General features: G+C 40.1%; 1 protein-coding gene and 1 pseudogene across 3 annotated transcripts in view; both read left to right on the forward strand.

Moving 5' to 3' along the window:
- The window catches only part of LOC113650652 (sulfotransferase 1B1-like), a 28,910-nt gene extending 24,971 nt beyond the window's left edge, over window positions 1–3,939 (forward strand). For 2 of the 3 annotated variants that reach the window (XM_027159099.2, XM_027159097.2), the window contains 3 exons: window positions 2,550–2,644; window positions 2,801–2,981; window positions 3,072–3,939. In XM_027159099.2, the coding sequence (XP_027014900.1) occupies window positions 2,550–2,644; window positions 2,801–2,981; window positions 3,072–3,184 (389 nt within the window). In that variant the 3' untranslated portion in view covers window positions 3,185–3,939. The remainder of the gene's footprint in view (window positions 1–2,549; window positions 2,645–2,800; window positions 2,982–3,071) is intronic. The other variant, XM_027159098.2, reaches the window with a different exon arrangement.
- A 2,896-nt stretch (window positions 3,940–6,835) lies between these two features.
- On the forward strand, window positions 6,836–16,529 carry LOC113650653 (annotated as a pseudogene).
- Window positions 16,530–16,682: the final 153 nt, after the last annotated feature.

The following is a 16,682-nucleotide window of genomic DNA, read 5'->3' on the forward strand; positions in this document are numbered from 1 at the left end:
CTGCCCTGGCACCGGCATCCATGTACTGAATTACCTGGACTACTGGCACATTCTGGCCCAGTCGAAGGCTATGGCAGCCAGTCATCGAGATGCTGTGCTTGCCCATATGAGGTCTATAGGTCTTTGGTTGGACCCAGAAAAATGAGCGCTTTCTCCTTCTCAGAGAACCACCTTTCTGGGGGTAGTTTGGGACTCCACCACGATGCAGGCACATCTGTCTCCCGCTCGGGTGGCTTCCATCTTGTCAGAGGTGAAAGCTATTTGGCTAGGCCAAGGCCTCTCTGTCACCGAGGTACAGCCAAACGTTATCCCTAGGTCTGCTTCACATGAGGCCATTCCAGCTCTGGCTCAGGGGTGCGGGCTTTCATCCTCGCAGACATCCCCTCAGGGTTATAAGGGTTATGCGCTGTGGGCTTCGTATCCTTCTTATGTGGAAAAGACCATGGTTCCTGGCCTTGGGTCCCACTCTATTGCCTTGGATGGCCATCCTGCACAAGATCTATGGGATTTCCCCTATCTCTCATGGCACATAAACTGCCTGGAGATAGGGGCTGTGTATCTAGCATTGAAACACTTTCTTCCACACCTCAGGGGCTGCCATGTCTTAGTACTGACAGACAGCACTGCTGTGGTTCGCTATATCAATCATCAGGGCGGTCTGCATTTGCACCCCCTTTACAGGTTTGCACAGCAGATTCTGCTCTGGGCAGAGACCAGGTTCCTTGCTCTGAGAGCTATTTTCATTCCAGGGCATGTAAATTGGGAGGCAGACTTCCTGTCGAAGCAGGTGCTGAGGCCCAGGGAGTGACGTCTCCACTCCCACGTGGTGGAGCGAATTTGGCAGATTTTCTGCCGGGCAGAAGTGGATCTGGTCGCCTCCAAGGAGTCGACCCACTGTCCACCATGGCTTTCCCTCTCTCATCTGGCCCCTTTGGGGCCGGATGCCTGGGTATGGATTTGGCTGAGGCTCTGTCTGTATGCCTTCCCCCCCCCGGTAACTCTGCTCCCGCAAGTCCTAGCCAGAGTGCGCCATGACCGGGTCAACCTTCTCCTAGTTGCCCCTTGTTGGCCCTCTCAAGTTGATTCATGGTCCTAGCCTCCCTCCTGAACGGCACTCCATATGAGGTTCCCACCAGGGAGGATCTCCTCTCTCAGGTGCAGGGGGCAATCTTACACCCCCGCCCTGAGATGTGGAAGCTTTGGGTCTGGCCCCTGAGGCGGGCGACTCTACTGAATGCTAAGGTTCCTCCACTAGGAAGCTGTGTGCTCTGCAGTGAAGCCTTTTTTCTTTCTGGTGTGATGAACACTGTCAGGATCATGTTCGGTACAGTGCTGGAGTTCCTGCAGTCTTGTTTTTCTCTAGGCCTGTACCCATCTACTTTAAAAGTGTATGTGACCGCCATCACTGCAAACTATGAACCTGTCCACGGGGCGGCACCCTTTGGTCTCTCGCTTTCTGCATGGTGTCAGGTGGCTGAGGCCTTCCTGCAGACCACGACTTCCTTCCTGGGTCCTCTCTTGGTCATGAAGGGGCTGCTGGAAGCCCCCTTGGAGCCCATGGAGTCAGCCTTTGAGAAGTTTCTAACCCTGAAGTTGGCTCTGCTCCTAGCATTTGCCTCTCTCAGAGTGAGTGATTTGCAGGCCTTGTCGATCACCCCTGCCAGCCTAGAATTTTTCCCCTGGCATGTCCAAAGCTATTCTGCACCCCAGGGCAGGATATGTCCCAAAGGTGCCCAGAATGGCTGGCCTTCCAGTCATATTTGCGGGCCTACTGCCCCCTGCCCCATGAGTCGGCCAAACAGGAGAGGCATGCATTTGCTTTGCCCAGTAAGGGCCTTGAGGACTTATGTCCACTGCTCTAGCTTGTGGAGTAGCTGCTCCGCCCTTTTTGTCTGTTTTGGGGGTTGGAATAAGGGTAATCCGGTTTACAAGCAGCGCCTGGCACACTGGGTGGTGGAGGCCATTAGCTCAGGCCTATGAGGTGCGCTGTCTTGCCTCATCTCTCGGCAACAGGGCTCACTCCATTAGGGGTCCAGAGCCTTGGCCAGGGGTGTCCCCCTTTAAGATATTTGTGCCGTGGCAGGTTGGTCCTCTCCACACACCTTTATCAAGGTTCTAAAACCTGTACTTGGACCCCACTCCAGGGTCCCAAGTCCTGCAAGGCTATTGATGGTCTGTTCCCAGTCTGCTCATGCTCTTTCATGGCCTCTGGCACAGTCATCGACTGCATCACTGGCCATACCCCGAGGGTCCTCTTGTGCTTCCTTCAAACAAGTAGAAGCTTGAGTAATGTGACATTGATGCCCTTATTTGGACTTACTGGCACGTAATCACTTTGTCACATGTCCTTCCCGAGCCATTAAATTGGCGTGTGTACACACAGAGCTTCAGATACAACTTCTTCACAGAAGCGTTCCCATAGCATTAGCCCTGATGCAGCGTCTTCCGTTTTCAGGTTCTACATACGTAACTTGGTGCAGTTTCTCATTCTTTTATGCATTGTTTGTACGTAGGCTGAAAATTACATTTCTTCACTAATATGTTTCCAGTGGCCTGGGGCTCTTGGTATGACCATGTGAAAGGTTACTGGAAAGAAAAAGAGAAGAGGAATATTCTTTACCTTTTCTATGAGGATATGAAAGAGGTAGGTGAGTTTTTCAATGTCTCTCAGCCAGTGATATGATGTAGTGTTACTCCAAATTTCTGGCACAAGTGACACAAAAATTTCTTTATTGTTAATTTGAACTTGTATAGGTTGATTTTCATACCCATTATTTACTCAGTTTTGTTCTAAATTCAGAACCCTCGCAGAGAAATAGTGAAAATTATGAGGTACTTGGACCTGTCAGTATCTGATGCCATTATTGATAAGATTGTGAAGTTGACATCCTTTAAAGTTATGAAGGACAACCCAATGGCCAACTACTCATTCATCCCAAAGGAAGTGTTTGACCAGTCCATCTCATCTTTCATGAGAAAAGGTCTGAATGTATAACATTAATAACATTTCTCCTGTTTCTGCCCAAGTCATTGTCACATTAACATTTAATTATTGTGTTTCTTTTTCACAGGGGAGGTTGGAGACTGGACCAACTACTTCACACCCGTTCAGTCCCAGATGTTTGATGAGGACTACGCCAGACAAATGGCTGACATGGACATTCCTTTTCGAACCAAAATATGAAAAACGTCAAGAAGAATCAAAACCTGCACTTCAAGATAAATCAAAAATCAATCAAAATGTCAAATGCTCCTGTACAAACATTATTCATTTTTGACTGCATTTTGATAAGAACTTGATAGGGCAAAATATTTGACTGTAAATATATAATGTTCTAAAATGTGGAATGAGATATGCCATGCAGCATATATATTATAAAATGCAATCAATAACAAGCTTCTGTGCACCAAACCAAAGCAGAAAGACCTCCTAACCAAAGACAGCACCATTTTTGGCAAAAGTTTTTAAAAATTGTTTGATGTATAATCATTTACAGCATTGTTGACCCGAACAATTAGTACATAAGGAATAAACAATTGTGCTTGGTGCACCTCCTGAATTTCCTCATATTCAATAAAAAAAACTGGCAGTGATTATGTTTTCAAAAAAGAATGACAATTCATACATTTTTTCTGTTTCTAGTTACATTTAATGTTGTAGAACGTTGGCGGAACAAGTCCGTTACTGTTATCACTTTGTATAGCAGCTACAGTATAAACAGTCGTTCCCTCATTAGCCTGTCTTTTTTTTCTTGATACGACAAAAAATTGCATATTGTCATTTTACATAGAAACTGCAAAAGTGCAATCTCTGTCCTGAAGACCTTCTGAGTGTCGGAAAAGCTAGAGCTACAGCTTTATGTCCGACTGGTACAAGGCACTGACAATAGAGACTCCTTCCATAAATGTTAAACAAATATTAAATATTGTTTCACTGAACCACGGCTGTGCTACTGTTTCTGTTATATAAAAAAAAATCAACAACTTCTGTCTAATAAAACTTGATGTTCAATTGATTTTGATGTTCAAAGATAAACCAGCAAGCAGACCCATTCTAATGATATTTCTGTATCCACAACCAACTATGCTGAAGATTTTAGTGTGATCAAAATGATAAAGTTATGGTTAAAAAATTATAATAATTCAAATGTACAGTTAATGCTTATGCTAACAGGACAAAAATCAGCATGTGTAAAAAAAAAAAAAAGACAAAGAGAGTATACAAGTTTAACAAAAAATGTAACTTTAATACATTTATTATTAGATTTAAGAATAAAATGAAAGCGGTAGAAAATGGATGGATGGATGGATGGATCAGTCAAACACTAATTTGGAACCGTTTCCCTATATATTAATTTAATTATTTTCATAAACAGTTTTTTTTAATAGATTTTCTGAGATGAGATTTCCTATCAGTCAGTTTTAAAGAAATGACTACAAAATAAAAACAAGTTGCATCACAACAGCAACAGCAACAGTGTCACTGCATTGCATTTAAAAACTGCAAAAATAATCCGCACTGCATCCAGCCATCTATCTCTTTTTCTGTTCTTTTTAAAACACACACACACACACACACACACACACACACACACACACACACACACACACACACACACACACACACACACACACACACACGTTCACAAATCCGAACAAATCACATAACTTTTTGGATACCTTGCTTTTGTTACTTGGTAACTGAGGGAGGGAACTGGTTTAGGCTGTAAGTAAATAGAAGAATTAGTGAAAGGATGATGGGCTGAAAGTGGGTAAAATACTTAAAATGGAATGATGGAATGAGGACTGAATATATTTAGTGATAGATAGATAGATAGATAGATAGATAGATAGATAGATAGATAGATAGATAGATAGATAGATAGATAGATAGATAGATAGACATTCATTTCCAGCAAATTCCTCGTTTTCATCATGGCACTGCATAAAGTGGGACTGGAAAACAAAGGAAAGGGATTTAAAAAATGCAAGAACATTACTTTGTTGATAAAGTAAATTAGAAAAATCAAATCAAAGACACAAAACAGCAGTAAAGATATAGATTCACCATCTGATAGTAGGTCACTTTTGGACCCTCATCATCATATAGGAACCAGTGAGCAGCAGCGGCATTCACTAAATTCATGACGTAAAGTGGGCGTGTTTCCGGAGGTCTTGGAAAAACGCCCTCTTTCAAAAAAAAAGACCACACTACGAAGGACAAAACAGTCATACAGGTAGATTTATTTTAGAAAAAAATAAACAACCAAAAACTACGGTTATGATTAGGGCTACGGTTAGGGTTAGATTATCAAATAGGCCAAGCCTACCCGATGACGCAATATCTGTTACACTGTTCTGAAATCCCTGGAAATAAGTGCATCCTGAGCAGCAGTACCAACAGTTGCAGCACCTAAACCTAAGCAAAGTTTTTTATTTTGGCTGTAAATACAGTTTAAAGCTTGAAATGTGTAAATGCACCTAATAGCAAGCTGAATAATCTTACATTAGTATTATAATAATCAGCCATTAGTGTAGTCTGCCTGAAGCCTTCTGAAGCAGTTGCCTCCCCAAAGCTTTTTAGGGCATATTGGTTTAGCCCCTCAGCTCGGGGGTCATTTTCAACAGCAACCTGGCACTTCAAAATATTCAACATTGTGTGTGTGTGTGGTATACACCCAGTTGGAAAATAGTTCATTGGAAAATAGTTCAAGGGGGATGGCTGACTCTTTCTTTGCCAAGTTCTGAAAACTTTGACAGTCAGTTATTGATCTGCTCCAGAGACAATTTCATAGCAGTTCAAAGTTTAACTTGAGGGGTTTTATGTAACAGCTTTGCACTTTAGGTACCTCCAGAGCAGAGGGACAGTGACAGGTCCCCGGATAGAGGTGGTGCGGAGACAGACCCGTACGCAGGATAGCTTCAAATGATTAATACATTAGGAAAATGACAAATACATTAGGAAGACAAACATATACCATGCTACACAGGGAACAAACAATATTATCAATAAAGCCGCGTTGCATTAGGCACATATATAGCGACACGGACAATCACACACAATGGGGAATAGGAGTGATGACCGGAAGGAGCAGACAAAGACGGGGCAATCACGTGACATAAAAAACACAAACGCACATGGCCAAAAGTCTGCTAACAGAATCCCTAACAGAAACCCCCCCACCCCTTTAAGGCGCGGCTCCCGAAGCGCCAAAACCCGGCAAGGTCCGGGCGGGCGAGGTCCACGGCGAATGGCAGGTGAGGGAAGCAAGGACGACGGCGAGACTAGTGGGGAGAGCAAGGACCACAGCGAGGTAGGCGAGGGGAGCCAAGGCACACGGCGAGGCAGGTTGGGGGAGCAGGGCACACGGCGGCGTAGCCGGAAAGGGCTGAGCGACATCCACAGCTGAGCTGAAGGGCCGAGGCGACGTCCGCATCCGAACTGAAGGGCTGAGCATCTTCCCCGACGCACCACGGCCAAACCCGTGCCTCGGCAAGCTGAGGAAAAGGGCGGGAGGGTGGGAAAGAGCTATAAGTCTGCACAGATCCATCACGGATCTGCGCTAATCCCTAACAGACAGACAGAAGTGGAGGTTGTGAGAGGAAAAAAAGGAAAGTGAGTAAACCATTCAGGAACTTCATAATAACATCTATTAAACATTGTGTCTTTAAAGAAGAAAGAAGATAAGCACTGCACCTGGAATTCAATTCTAATAAAGAAGCTATAAAAGAAAGACAGTAAGATTTGAAAGTTGAAGAAGGAAGCAAGATCATGCAGTTGCATCTTAAATATCAATAAAACAATAGAACATCTAGAAACATGGACATCCACAAAATGGACAAGAAGAAAGAATCCATGAGTAATGAAGAAGCCATCAACAATGAGCTCTATCGTTTTCCTCTGGTTGATGTGCAAGGCATACCTCTTATGAACCGGATCACTCAAAACTGGAGCTCCATTTGGGCTTTCCGCCCAGATCCATCGGATATGCTCATCTCCACCTATCCAAAGCAGGTAAAAACACTGAGACCTCATAAATGATGACAAGTTTATGTCAATCAGGTTGTAGAAGGCCCTGTTTCTGGAAGCTTTAGGAATTAATGATGGATTTAATTCAGAATGTAACATTCATAATGTGTGCAGATCAATGCATGATAATACATCTAATTAGAAACTCATAGGACATGGTGGTGTACCCACACCAAAGTTTAGAACATTTCTATAATGACACATTTTATTTGTCTTACACCGCATCAAGCTACCTAACGATTACAGTTGATTATTGACACTATGCATCACACATTTTACAAATTTATAGGTATATTTAATTTTGTGAAATGCAGGTTTGCACTACAGGTACAACCACTTGGTGCCCCAAACTGACCTGGACACTTAGACAAAGTGTAAGAACAGCTGGGATCTGGGATCACTAATTACATTGGTAGAGCAGTCCTCCCCAATACTTTTTTATTGTTTACATTTACTGTACCACAGATCTCTTTTAGGCTACAGTTTAAAAAATGTGACAGTCAGTGAATTCATTAGTTTCAACTACATAGAGGAAATTGTTTATATAGTTTACTACAGGTTATCTGTAACAGAGCTGACACTTTAAAATATTCAACATTTTGTGTATATGTGTGTGGTATACACCCAGTTGGAAAATACATAATTTCCTGTAAGGACATCTGAATCTTTGCCAACATTCTGGGAACACTTACAGACAATTATTGCTCCACTCAAGCAACTCTACTTTTACTGTGGCCAACCAGGATATCACTATGCCTCCTGCCATGATAAATCCAGCTAAATAACTGCTAAGATGAGCCTGAACTTTTTTTTTAAAAAAATCTAAAATTACCAGTACAAATAAGCTGTTCTAATGGAGTTCATCATCTCTTAGCCTAAATAGACTCAGGGTCAGCCATTTATCTGATTCATTGGCAGCTGGAGGAAGAACTCTGTCTACCCACCCTGAAGATCACAGCAGGGAAAATAAACCCATAGGGAATGGCATTTCCAAAGAAGTACCATCTTCCGGATTATCAAGGGGGAACAGTAGAAGACAGCATTTCTCGTCACAAAGTGCACTATTAGTACCTTTTACAAGATATTCTAAGATCTATTAAACCACTGCATAATCATTTACATCAGCAACATTCTGATTTATTTCAAGACCCATAAAACCCATGTTAGCCAAGACTGCATGGTGTTAACCTGACTGCTACCTCAGCTCTTCGTCAAGGCTGAGAAGTGTAAGTTTCACCGGGACACTATATCATTCTTGGGTTATGTAATCAGCTGCCTGGGAGTAAAGATGGATGCCAGCAAGGTATGGGCCATGATGGAATGGCCTACACCCTCAAACGTTAAGGTGCTCTAAAGATTCTTGGGTTTTCTAAATGCTTAATTGAATTTTCTATTTGAAACTACTGCTCTATCGCAGCACTCCTCACAGCATTACTATAGGCAAACCTGGATCAATGCGTATGATATCCTTGAAATTTGTTTACTGCAGATGTACACATGGAACACCCAGACAGACTGGGTCTAAGAAAAAAAAAACACAAAAAAGCACATGGATTCAGCACATATGGGGTCAGAATTGTTTCGTTATTCTGAATAAATATACTATGATCCACAAATAAATATAAAGAGTTTCACAAATATTTTTAAATCAACAAAATGCACAATAAGCATACCGTAAATATATGTTACAAATTTCACAAAAAGAAATGAAATTCACAAATAAATAAAATGTATTTATTTGTGAAAGGTGTTCTGTGCAATTGTGAATCACTGCGTGCATTTGTGGATTGCGTTCTGTGCATTTGTGGATTTGAAACATTTCTAACGTCAAGACGTGCACAAAAATTCACAAATAGGTGGACTCCGCCCACCATTTACTCCAGCCAATCGGACAACGGTCTCATGGCACTGACCAATCGTGGCACGGTCTACCTCCAACGAATCACGTTCTGATTTATACTCTTCACACTCCATCACAGTAGGTGGCGGTATGCACCTATCAAGTTGGATCGCACCTCAGAGGTACATGTTTGTACCAATTGCATATATGTACATAAATGTACATACAATTGTAGAATATTATTATTATTATTATTATTATTATTATTATTATTATTATTATTATTAATAATAATAATAATACCACCATTTTTTTCTGACAGTGCTCCTAGCACAAATTATATAAGACACATTTACTCTGCCCGACCGTCGTCCGATTGGCTGGAGTAGACGGTGGGCGGAGTCCACCTATTTGTGGATTCTTGTGCACGTCTTGACGTTAGAAATGTTTCAAATCCACAAATGCACAGAACACAATCCAAAAATGCGTGCAGTGATTCACAATTGCACAGAAAGCGATTCACAAATGAGCAGGATGCCATTCACAAATAAATACAATTTATAAATATTTTTTTATTTGCAAATCCCATTTTATTTATTTGTGAATTTCATTTCTTTTTGTGAAATTTGTAACATATATTTACGGTATGCTTATTGTACATGTTTTGATTTAAAAAAAAATTGTGAAACTCTTTATATTTATTTGTGGATCATAGTATATTTATTCAGAATAACGAAACAATTCTGGCCCCATATCACATTCCACCTCTGATGGATCATTACACATATCTGCAAATGTCTGCTGTATCTCTTTATCACAATCAGTGAAGGGATTACTTTTTTACGTTTACATGGGTTTCTACAGGTTAGCGGTAATAGAGCCAACACTTCAAGACATTTTTTGTGTGTTTGTATGTGTGTGCGTGTGTTTTTGCTAAAGGTCTGGGAACAATTACCGATAAATATTTTTGCACACCCGAGAAAAAATTTAACTTGGCAGACAGATCTTTTTCTCTGTTTAGAAAAAAATATGCATTACTTTGTTAGAAAACGTAAAATTTACCTGTTATAAAGTGCTAATTTTGGAGACTCCTTCTATAAATGTATCCATACTTTAAGTCTGTTTAAGCAGTCTTTATGATTACAGTACAGCAGCAGTTAGGTAACACTCTACATTCAGTGCAGATGTTGTTATTCACTAAGGCCAGGATAGGATTTAAATTATTCTTTGTAGATACATATTTGAAAAGACCATTGAGTACTATGAGTGTTCAGACATTACTAATCTGAATCTCTGGCTAATCTAAAATGTCCAGCTCAACTCTCCACAATTTCCTGTGTGAACCACCTTTTGACAACCCAGAAAGCACAGGTTGCAAGGTTGAAATGGGAATTTTCCAAAATGTATTTGTATCTACATGGTCACTCATACCTCATGAGCACCACATCAAGACTATTCAAGTGTGGTTGTATGCACCTATTGGCTATGCAAACAGAAAAAATGGTTCCTGTTCAACCTAAGCCTATTATAGACATGGGTTTGGTGCCCAAAGTTGATGGCTCATTCCATTTTTTGTGTGGACTATTGATAACTGGCTTTTGGATGAATTAGCATCCAAAATTGACAAGAATGGTAAAAAAAAAAAAAGAGAGTACTAAAAAAAAAAAAAAAAACTGGTTCATATACAGTAGCTCTGGCACTATCTTTAAAAAAAAAGAATAGGATAGGATACTGTATGGAAAGCCAAAAGCTCTTTGTAATTAGAGTAAATACAGTGCAATCATGAAAGCACTAAGTAGGTGCCCCCCCCACCCCTTTTCCCCTTAAACTCTGTTCTGGTTATATCTGCTCTATTGTCTTCTCTGCAATGCTCAAATCACTCTTTAAAATCATTGAAATCATCGGTTTGAGGTGGTCCACAGGCCTGGGGCACAGATGCAGGTGGTATTTTCATCTCTCACCATGGAAAAGGGAGTTTGCTGAAGTTGTCTGGTGAGGTTTGTGATAGTGGGGCATCAGCAGCAAAAAGAAAGGAAGCTGGTTGAAACAGGTGAAGTGCGATTATTCTCACCTGTGTGTGATCATGACCAGTTTACATAAATGTGCTTTGTTTGTCCTTTCAGGAATGAATGTTACCAACCAGAAGGGGAGAGTAAATTTTTTTAGAGGTTGCATATAAGACACATAGACCAACACAAATGTACACACAGAGCTTGAAGACTGTTGGAAGCTTACCCAGGGTGAACATGACAAAATATTGAGACTGTGTTTTATTTAGCTTGTTTGAGTTGTTGAAAGTGCAATGAAATGTGCTAATTGAAAAATAAGATGATCCCCAAAGGTCTGTCAATGTCTGTCTATCTCCTGAATCCTCCTTCCCACCCACCTTAACACACACACTGGGTTCTACATATGATTATGGTCATAAATATATTCATCCATGAAACAGGTACCACATGGACCCAGGAAATAGTGGATCTGCTGCTCCATAATGGAGAGCAGAGCTCCAACTTGCAAGAGAGCTCCAACTACTGTACACATCCCTTTTCTAGAGATCAATTCTCATCCCCCAAATCCATCAGGTAAAAAAATGGTCAAAAAATGTACATCCATTACATCTACTAAAGCAAGCATTCCTTACTAAATTCTGCTATGTTTCATCTATTCTATTCAATTCAATTCAAGTTTATTTGTATAGCGCTTTTACAATAGTCATTGCCTCAAAGCAGCTTTACAGAACATAAACATAGAGCAGAAGGTAGACATAATTAATGATAAAGGAAATAACGAATAATAAAAGAAATAAGAATTTACAGAATAAAAATTCTAGGTTGTTATTTGATGTATATAGTTCACGATGTGTATGTATGTATTCCCCTATGAGCAAGTCTGAGGTGACTCAGGCAGCAGTGGCAAGGAAAAACTCCCTTAAATTGGTAAAGGAAGAAACCTTGAGAGGAACCGGACTCAAGGGGGAACCCATCCTCATATGGGTGACACTGGGGGTGTGATTGTAATATATAGTCATTTAAATGTTGTATTGGTGTAAGGATCATGGACTTCGGATCTCCTTAGTATCACAGAGTCTAACTGGAGATGTCTCAGGATTCTTAGAGTCGGCCTCGGCTCAGTGGACGTTGGGAGCTGGTACAATGTCTGGATGCCTCAGGATGGGTACAAAGAGAGAAGCAGTGGAAAGGGATTAACATATCTGCAGTTCATAAAAATGTCCCGGTCTTATGTACTGGTGCATGATATTATGGGATGTATTATGTGTACGCCTGACTAAAGATGAGTTTTTAATCTACATTTAAACTGGGAAAGTGTGTCTGAGCCCCGAACACTATCAGGAAGACTATTCCAAAGTTTGGGAGATAAATACGAAAACGCTCTACCACCTTTAGTAGACTTAGATATTCTGGGAACTACCAAAAGTCCTGAGTTTTGTGATCTCAGAGAGCGTGAAGGATTGTAACGTGTTAGAAGACTAGTTAGATACATGGGAGCTAAACCATTAAGAGCCTTGTACGTAAGTAGCAGCAGTTTGTAGTCAATTCTAAACTTAACAGGTAGCCAGTGTAGAGATGATAAAATTGGGGTTATATGGTCATACTTTCTTGTCCTAGTGAGAACTCTGGCAGCTGCATTTTGGACTAACTGTAACCTATTTATTAAAGATGCAGGACAACCACCTAGTAATGCATTACAATAGTCCAGTCTAGAGGTCATGAATGCATGAACTAGCTTCTCAGCATCAGATACAGACAGGATGTTTCTCAGCTTGGCAATATTTATAAGGTGGAAGAAGGCTGTTTTGGTAGTATGAGCGATATGATTTTTAAAAGATAAGTTGCTGTCTAATATAACACCGAGGTCTTTCACTGTCGAGCTACTAGTAACAGTACATCCCTCTAAATGGGAGTTAAGTTGTGAGAGTTTCTGTGCACTGGTTTTTGGACCTATGAGTAGTATTTCTGTCTTATCGGAGTTTAACAATAGAAAGTTGCAGCTCATCCAGTCTTTTATCTCTCTAAGGCATTGAGTTAATTTGGACACTGTGGCTATTTCATCTGGTTTTGATGAGATATATAACTGTGTGTCATCAGCATAACAATGGAAACTAATCCCATGTCTTCTAATAATGTTCCCTAATGGAAGCATGTATATAGAGAAAAGCAGAGGTCCGAGAACTGATCCTTGAGGGACCCCATAATTAACTGGTAATAAACTGGAGAATTCACCATTTAATTCTACAAAATGGTATCGATCAGACAGGTAGGATCTAAACCAGCTTAAAGCCTGTCCATGAATACCTGTGTAATTTTGTAAGCGATCTAGAAGAATGTTGTGGTCTATAGTGTCGAATGCAGCACTAAGGTCAAGTAGAACTAATAGTGACATACAGTCTTGGTCCGAAGCTAAGAACAAGTCGTTTGTAACTTTAACAAGTGCAGTTTCTGTGCTATGATTGGGCCTGAAACCTGACTGAAACTCTTCAAGGATGTTGCTCTCCTGTAAGAAGGAACTCAGTTGAACAGACACAACCTTTTTAAGTATTTTAGACAAAAACAGAAGGTGTGAGATAGGTCTGTAATTTGATAGTTCACTAGGATCTAAGTTAGGTTTTTTGATGAGAGGCCTAATAACTGCCAACTTAAAAGACTTCGGGACGTAACCTAAAGATAACGAGGAGTTAATGATATTAAGAAGAGGCTTACCAGCTTTATGTAACACTTCTTTCAGTAGTTTAGTTGGGATGGGGTCTAGTGAACATGTTGTTGATTTAGCTGTAGTAATAAGTTTATCTAACTCTTCCTGTCCTGTACTTGTAAAGCTGTGTAAAGCCTTAGGTGAGATTGTGTCACTGGTTGCTCTCATATGTTGGGCGTCACCTATTTTATTTCTGATACTTTTGATTTTATCAGTGAAGAATCTCATAAAGTCCTCACTACTGAACTGTGATGGAATAGTGTGTTCAGATTTCTGTTTTTTTTTGTTAAACTAGCCACTGTGCTAAATAAAAACCTGGGATTGTTCTGGTTATTTTCTATGAGTTTGCTCAGGTGCTCAGCCCTAGCAGCTTTTAGAGCCTGTCTATAGCTGGACATACTGTCCTTATACGCAATTCTAAAAACCTCTAATTTAGTTTTTCTCAATTTCAGTTCGAGGTTACGGTCTCCCTCTTGAGGGTGTGAGTATGACTATTATACCATGGTGCAAGTGTTTTATCTCTAACCTTCTGTAATCTGACTGGGGCAACAGTGTCTAATGTGCTAGTGAATATAGCGTCTATACTGTTAGTCATTGCATCTAGGTCGTTTGAGTTTGAGGGTACAGTAAGAAGTCCAGACAGATCAGGCAGGTTATTTGTGAATCTGTCTTTGTTGGTCGGAATAATGGTTCTACCGAGTCGATAACGCGGTGAGACATAGTTAGTCTGTTCTATAGGTAGTGAGTACATTATAAGGTAATGGTCTGTGATGTCATCACTTTGAGGTATGATATCTATATCAGTGACATCTATTCTGTGTGATATTATTAAATCTAGTGTGTGGTTACGTCGATGAGTTGCACTAGTGATGTTTTGTTTGAGCCCAAGTGAGTTTAGTAAGTCCATAAATGTGAGTCCTAAAGCGTTGTTTGTGTCGTCAACATGAATGTTAAAGTCTCCTACAATTAATGCTTTGTCAAAGTTAACCAATAGGTCTGAGAGAAAATCTGTGAATTCTCTAAGAAAAACTGTGTAGGGCCCTGGGGGTCTGTAAACGGTCGCTAGAGCAAGAGACATCAGGGATTTCTTCGTGTGCATGTGCGATAGTGTAACTAACATTTGATTACAAACTTGCTTAATAACAGTACACTATATTGCTAACGTATGTGGACACCTGATTATCACCACCATATATGGGCTTCCCAACATTATTGCCACAAATTTGGAAGCACACATTGAATGTATTTGTATAATGAAGAATTATGGCCTCCCTACTCTGGAACTAAGGGCTCCAAACCTGTTCTAGTGTTCCAATATTCCTGAGCACAATGTTCATAAACACATGGGTTGCCAAGGTTGATGTGGAAGAACTTGATTAGCCTGTACACAACCTTAACCTTAACCACATCAAATATCTCACTGATGCTTCTTGTGCTTAAATGAGCAAGCCCCTACAGCAAAGTTGGACTGAATCTGTAATGAGATAGGAAGGTGTTTACATATATTTTTCAGCATAGTGTACCAGTGGGCTTACACATTGCTGACTTTCTCTCTAACATTATGCACAAGTGTTGCATTCAAAAATTGTTGAAATCGTACTGTCTACTTGTTCTCCAGGACTTGACCTACTAAACAAAATGAAACCTCCCAGATTCATCAAGACACACTTACCCATACAGCTAGTACCTGAAGGATTCTGGGAAAATAAATGCAAGGTGAGTGTAAATATTGAATTTTATCTCAGCTCATTCATCTCAGGCTGTAAATGCAGGTCAGCTGCTACATCACTGGAATTCAATCTCGCAATTTCAGTGTCAAAAATGTTAGGTTAACCTCTGGTTTAGAAAATAGCATTTTCTGGTACATTTATGACCAACAAAGTCATAAAAAAAAATCCCAAAAAATGGAAGAAATTGGTTAATTAGCCAGACTTTTCATCTTTCTTAATACACCTATTGTTTTTCCAGGTTATTTATGTGGCTCGAAATGCTAAAGACAACCTTGTCAGCTACTACCACTTTGACCGAATGAATCTGACTCAGCCAGAACCAGGTTCATGGGAAGAATATGTTCAGAAGTTCATGAAGGGAAAATGTGAGACTTGAAAATAATGTTTCTCATTCTTTTATGCATTGTTTGTACCTAGGCTGAAAATTAATTTTTTTCACTAATATGTTTCCAGTGGCCTGGGGCTCTTGGTACAACCATGTGAAAGGTTACTGGAAAGAAAAAGAGAGGAGGAATATTCTTTACCTTTTCTATGAGGATATGAAAGAGGTAGGTGAGTTTTTCAATGTCTCTCAGCCAGTGATATGATGTTGATGTTTACAACATCTTATATATATATATATTTATATATATTGATATATATATATTATATAATATATTTATATATATTGTGTGTGTGTGTGTATGTATGCTTAGGTTAGGGATACTCCAAATTTCTGGCACACTTTCTTGGTACACTCTTTATCGTTATTTTGAACTTGTATAGGTTGATTTTCATACCCATTATTTACTCAGTTTTGTTCTAAATTCAGAACCCTCGCAGAGAAATAGTGAAAATTATGAGGTACTTGGACCTGTCAGTATCTGAAGACATTATTGATAAGATCGTGAAGTTGACATCCTTTAAAGTTATGAAGGACAACCCAATGGCCAACTACTCATTCATGCCAAAGGAAGAGTTTGACCAGTCCATCTCTCCTTTCATGAGAAAAGGTCTGAATGTATAACATTAATAACATTTCTCCTGTTTCTGCCCAAGTCATTGTCACATTAACATATAATTATTGTGTTTCTTTTTCACAGGGGAGGTTGGAGACTGGACCAACTACTTCACACCAGCTCAGTCCCAGATGTTTGATGAGGACTACGCCAGACAAATGGCTGACATGGACATTAATTTTCACACCAAAATTTGAAAAACGTATAGAAGAATCAAAACCTGCACTTTAAGATGAATCAATAATCAATCAAAATGTCAAATTTTGCTGATTTATGTAAACATTGTACAAACAACCTGTACAAACATTATTCTTTTTTGACTGCAGACAAATTAAATTTCTGATCTGAACTTGATAAATATCTGAACTTGGCAA

This window comes from Tachysurus fulvidraco, chromosome 8, assembly GCF_022655615.1.
Source record: "Tachysurus fulvidraco isolate hzauxx_2018 chromosome 8, HZAU_PFXX_2.0, whole genome shotgun sequence".
Classification (NCBI taxonomy): Eukaryota; Metazoa; Chordata; class Actinopteri; order Siluriformes; family Bagridae; genus Tachysurus; species Tachysurus fulvidraco.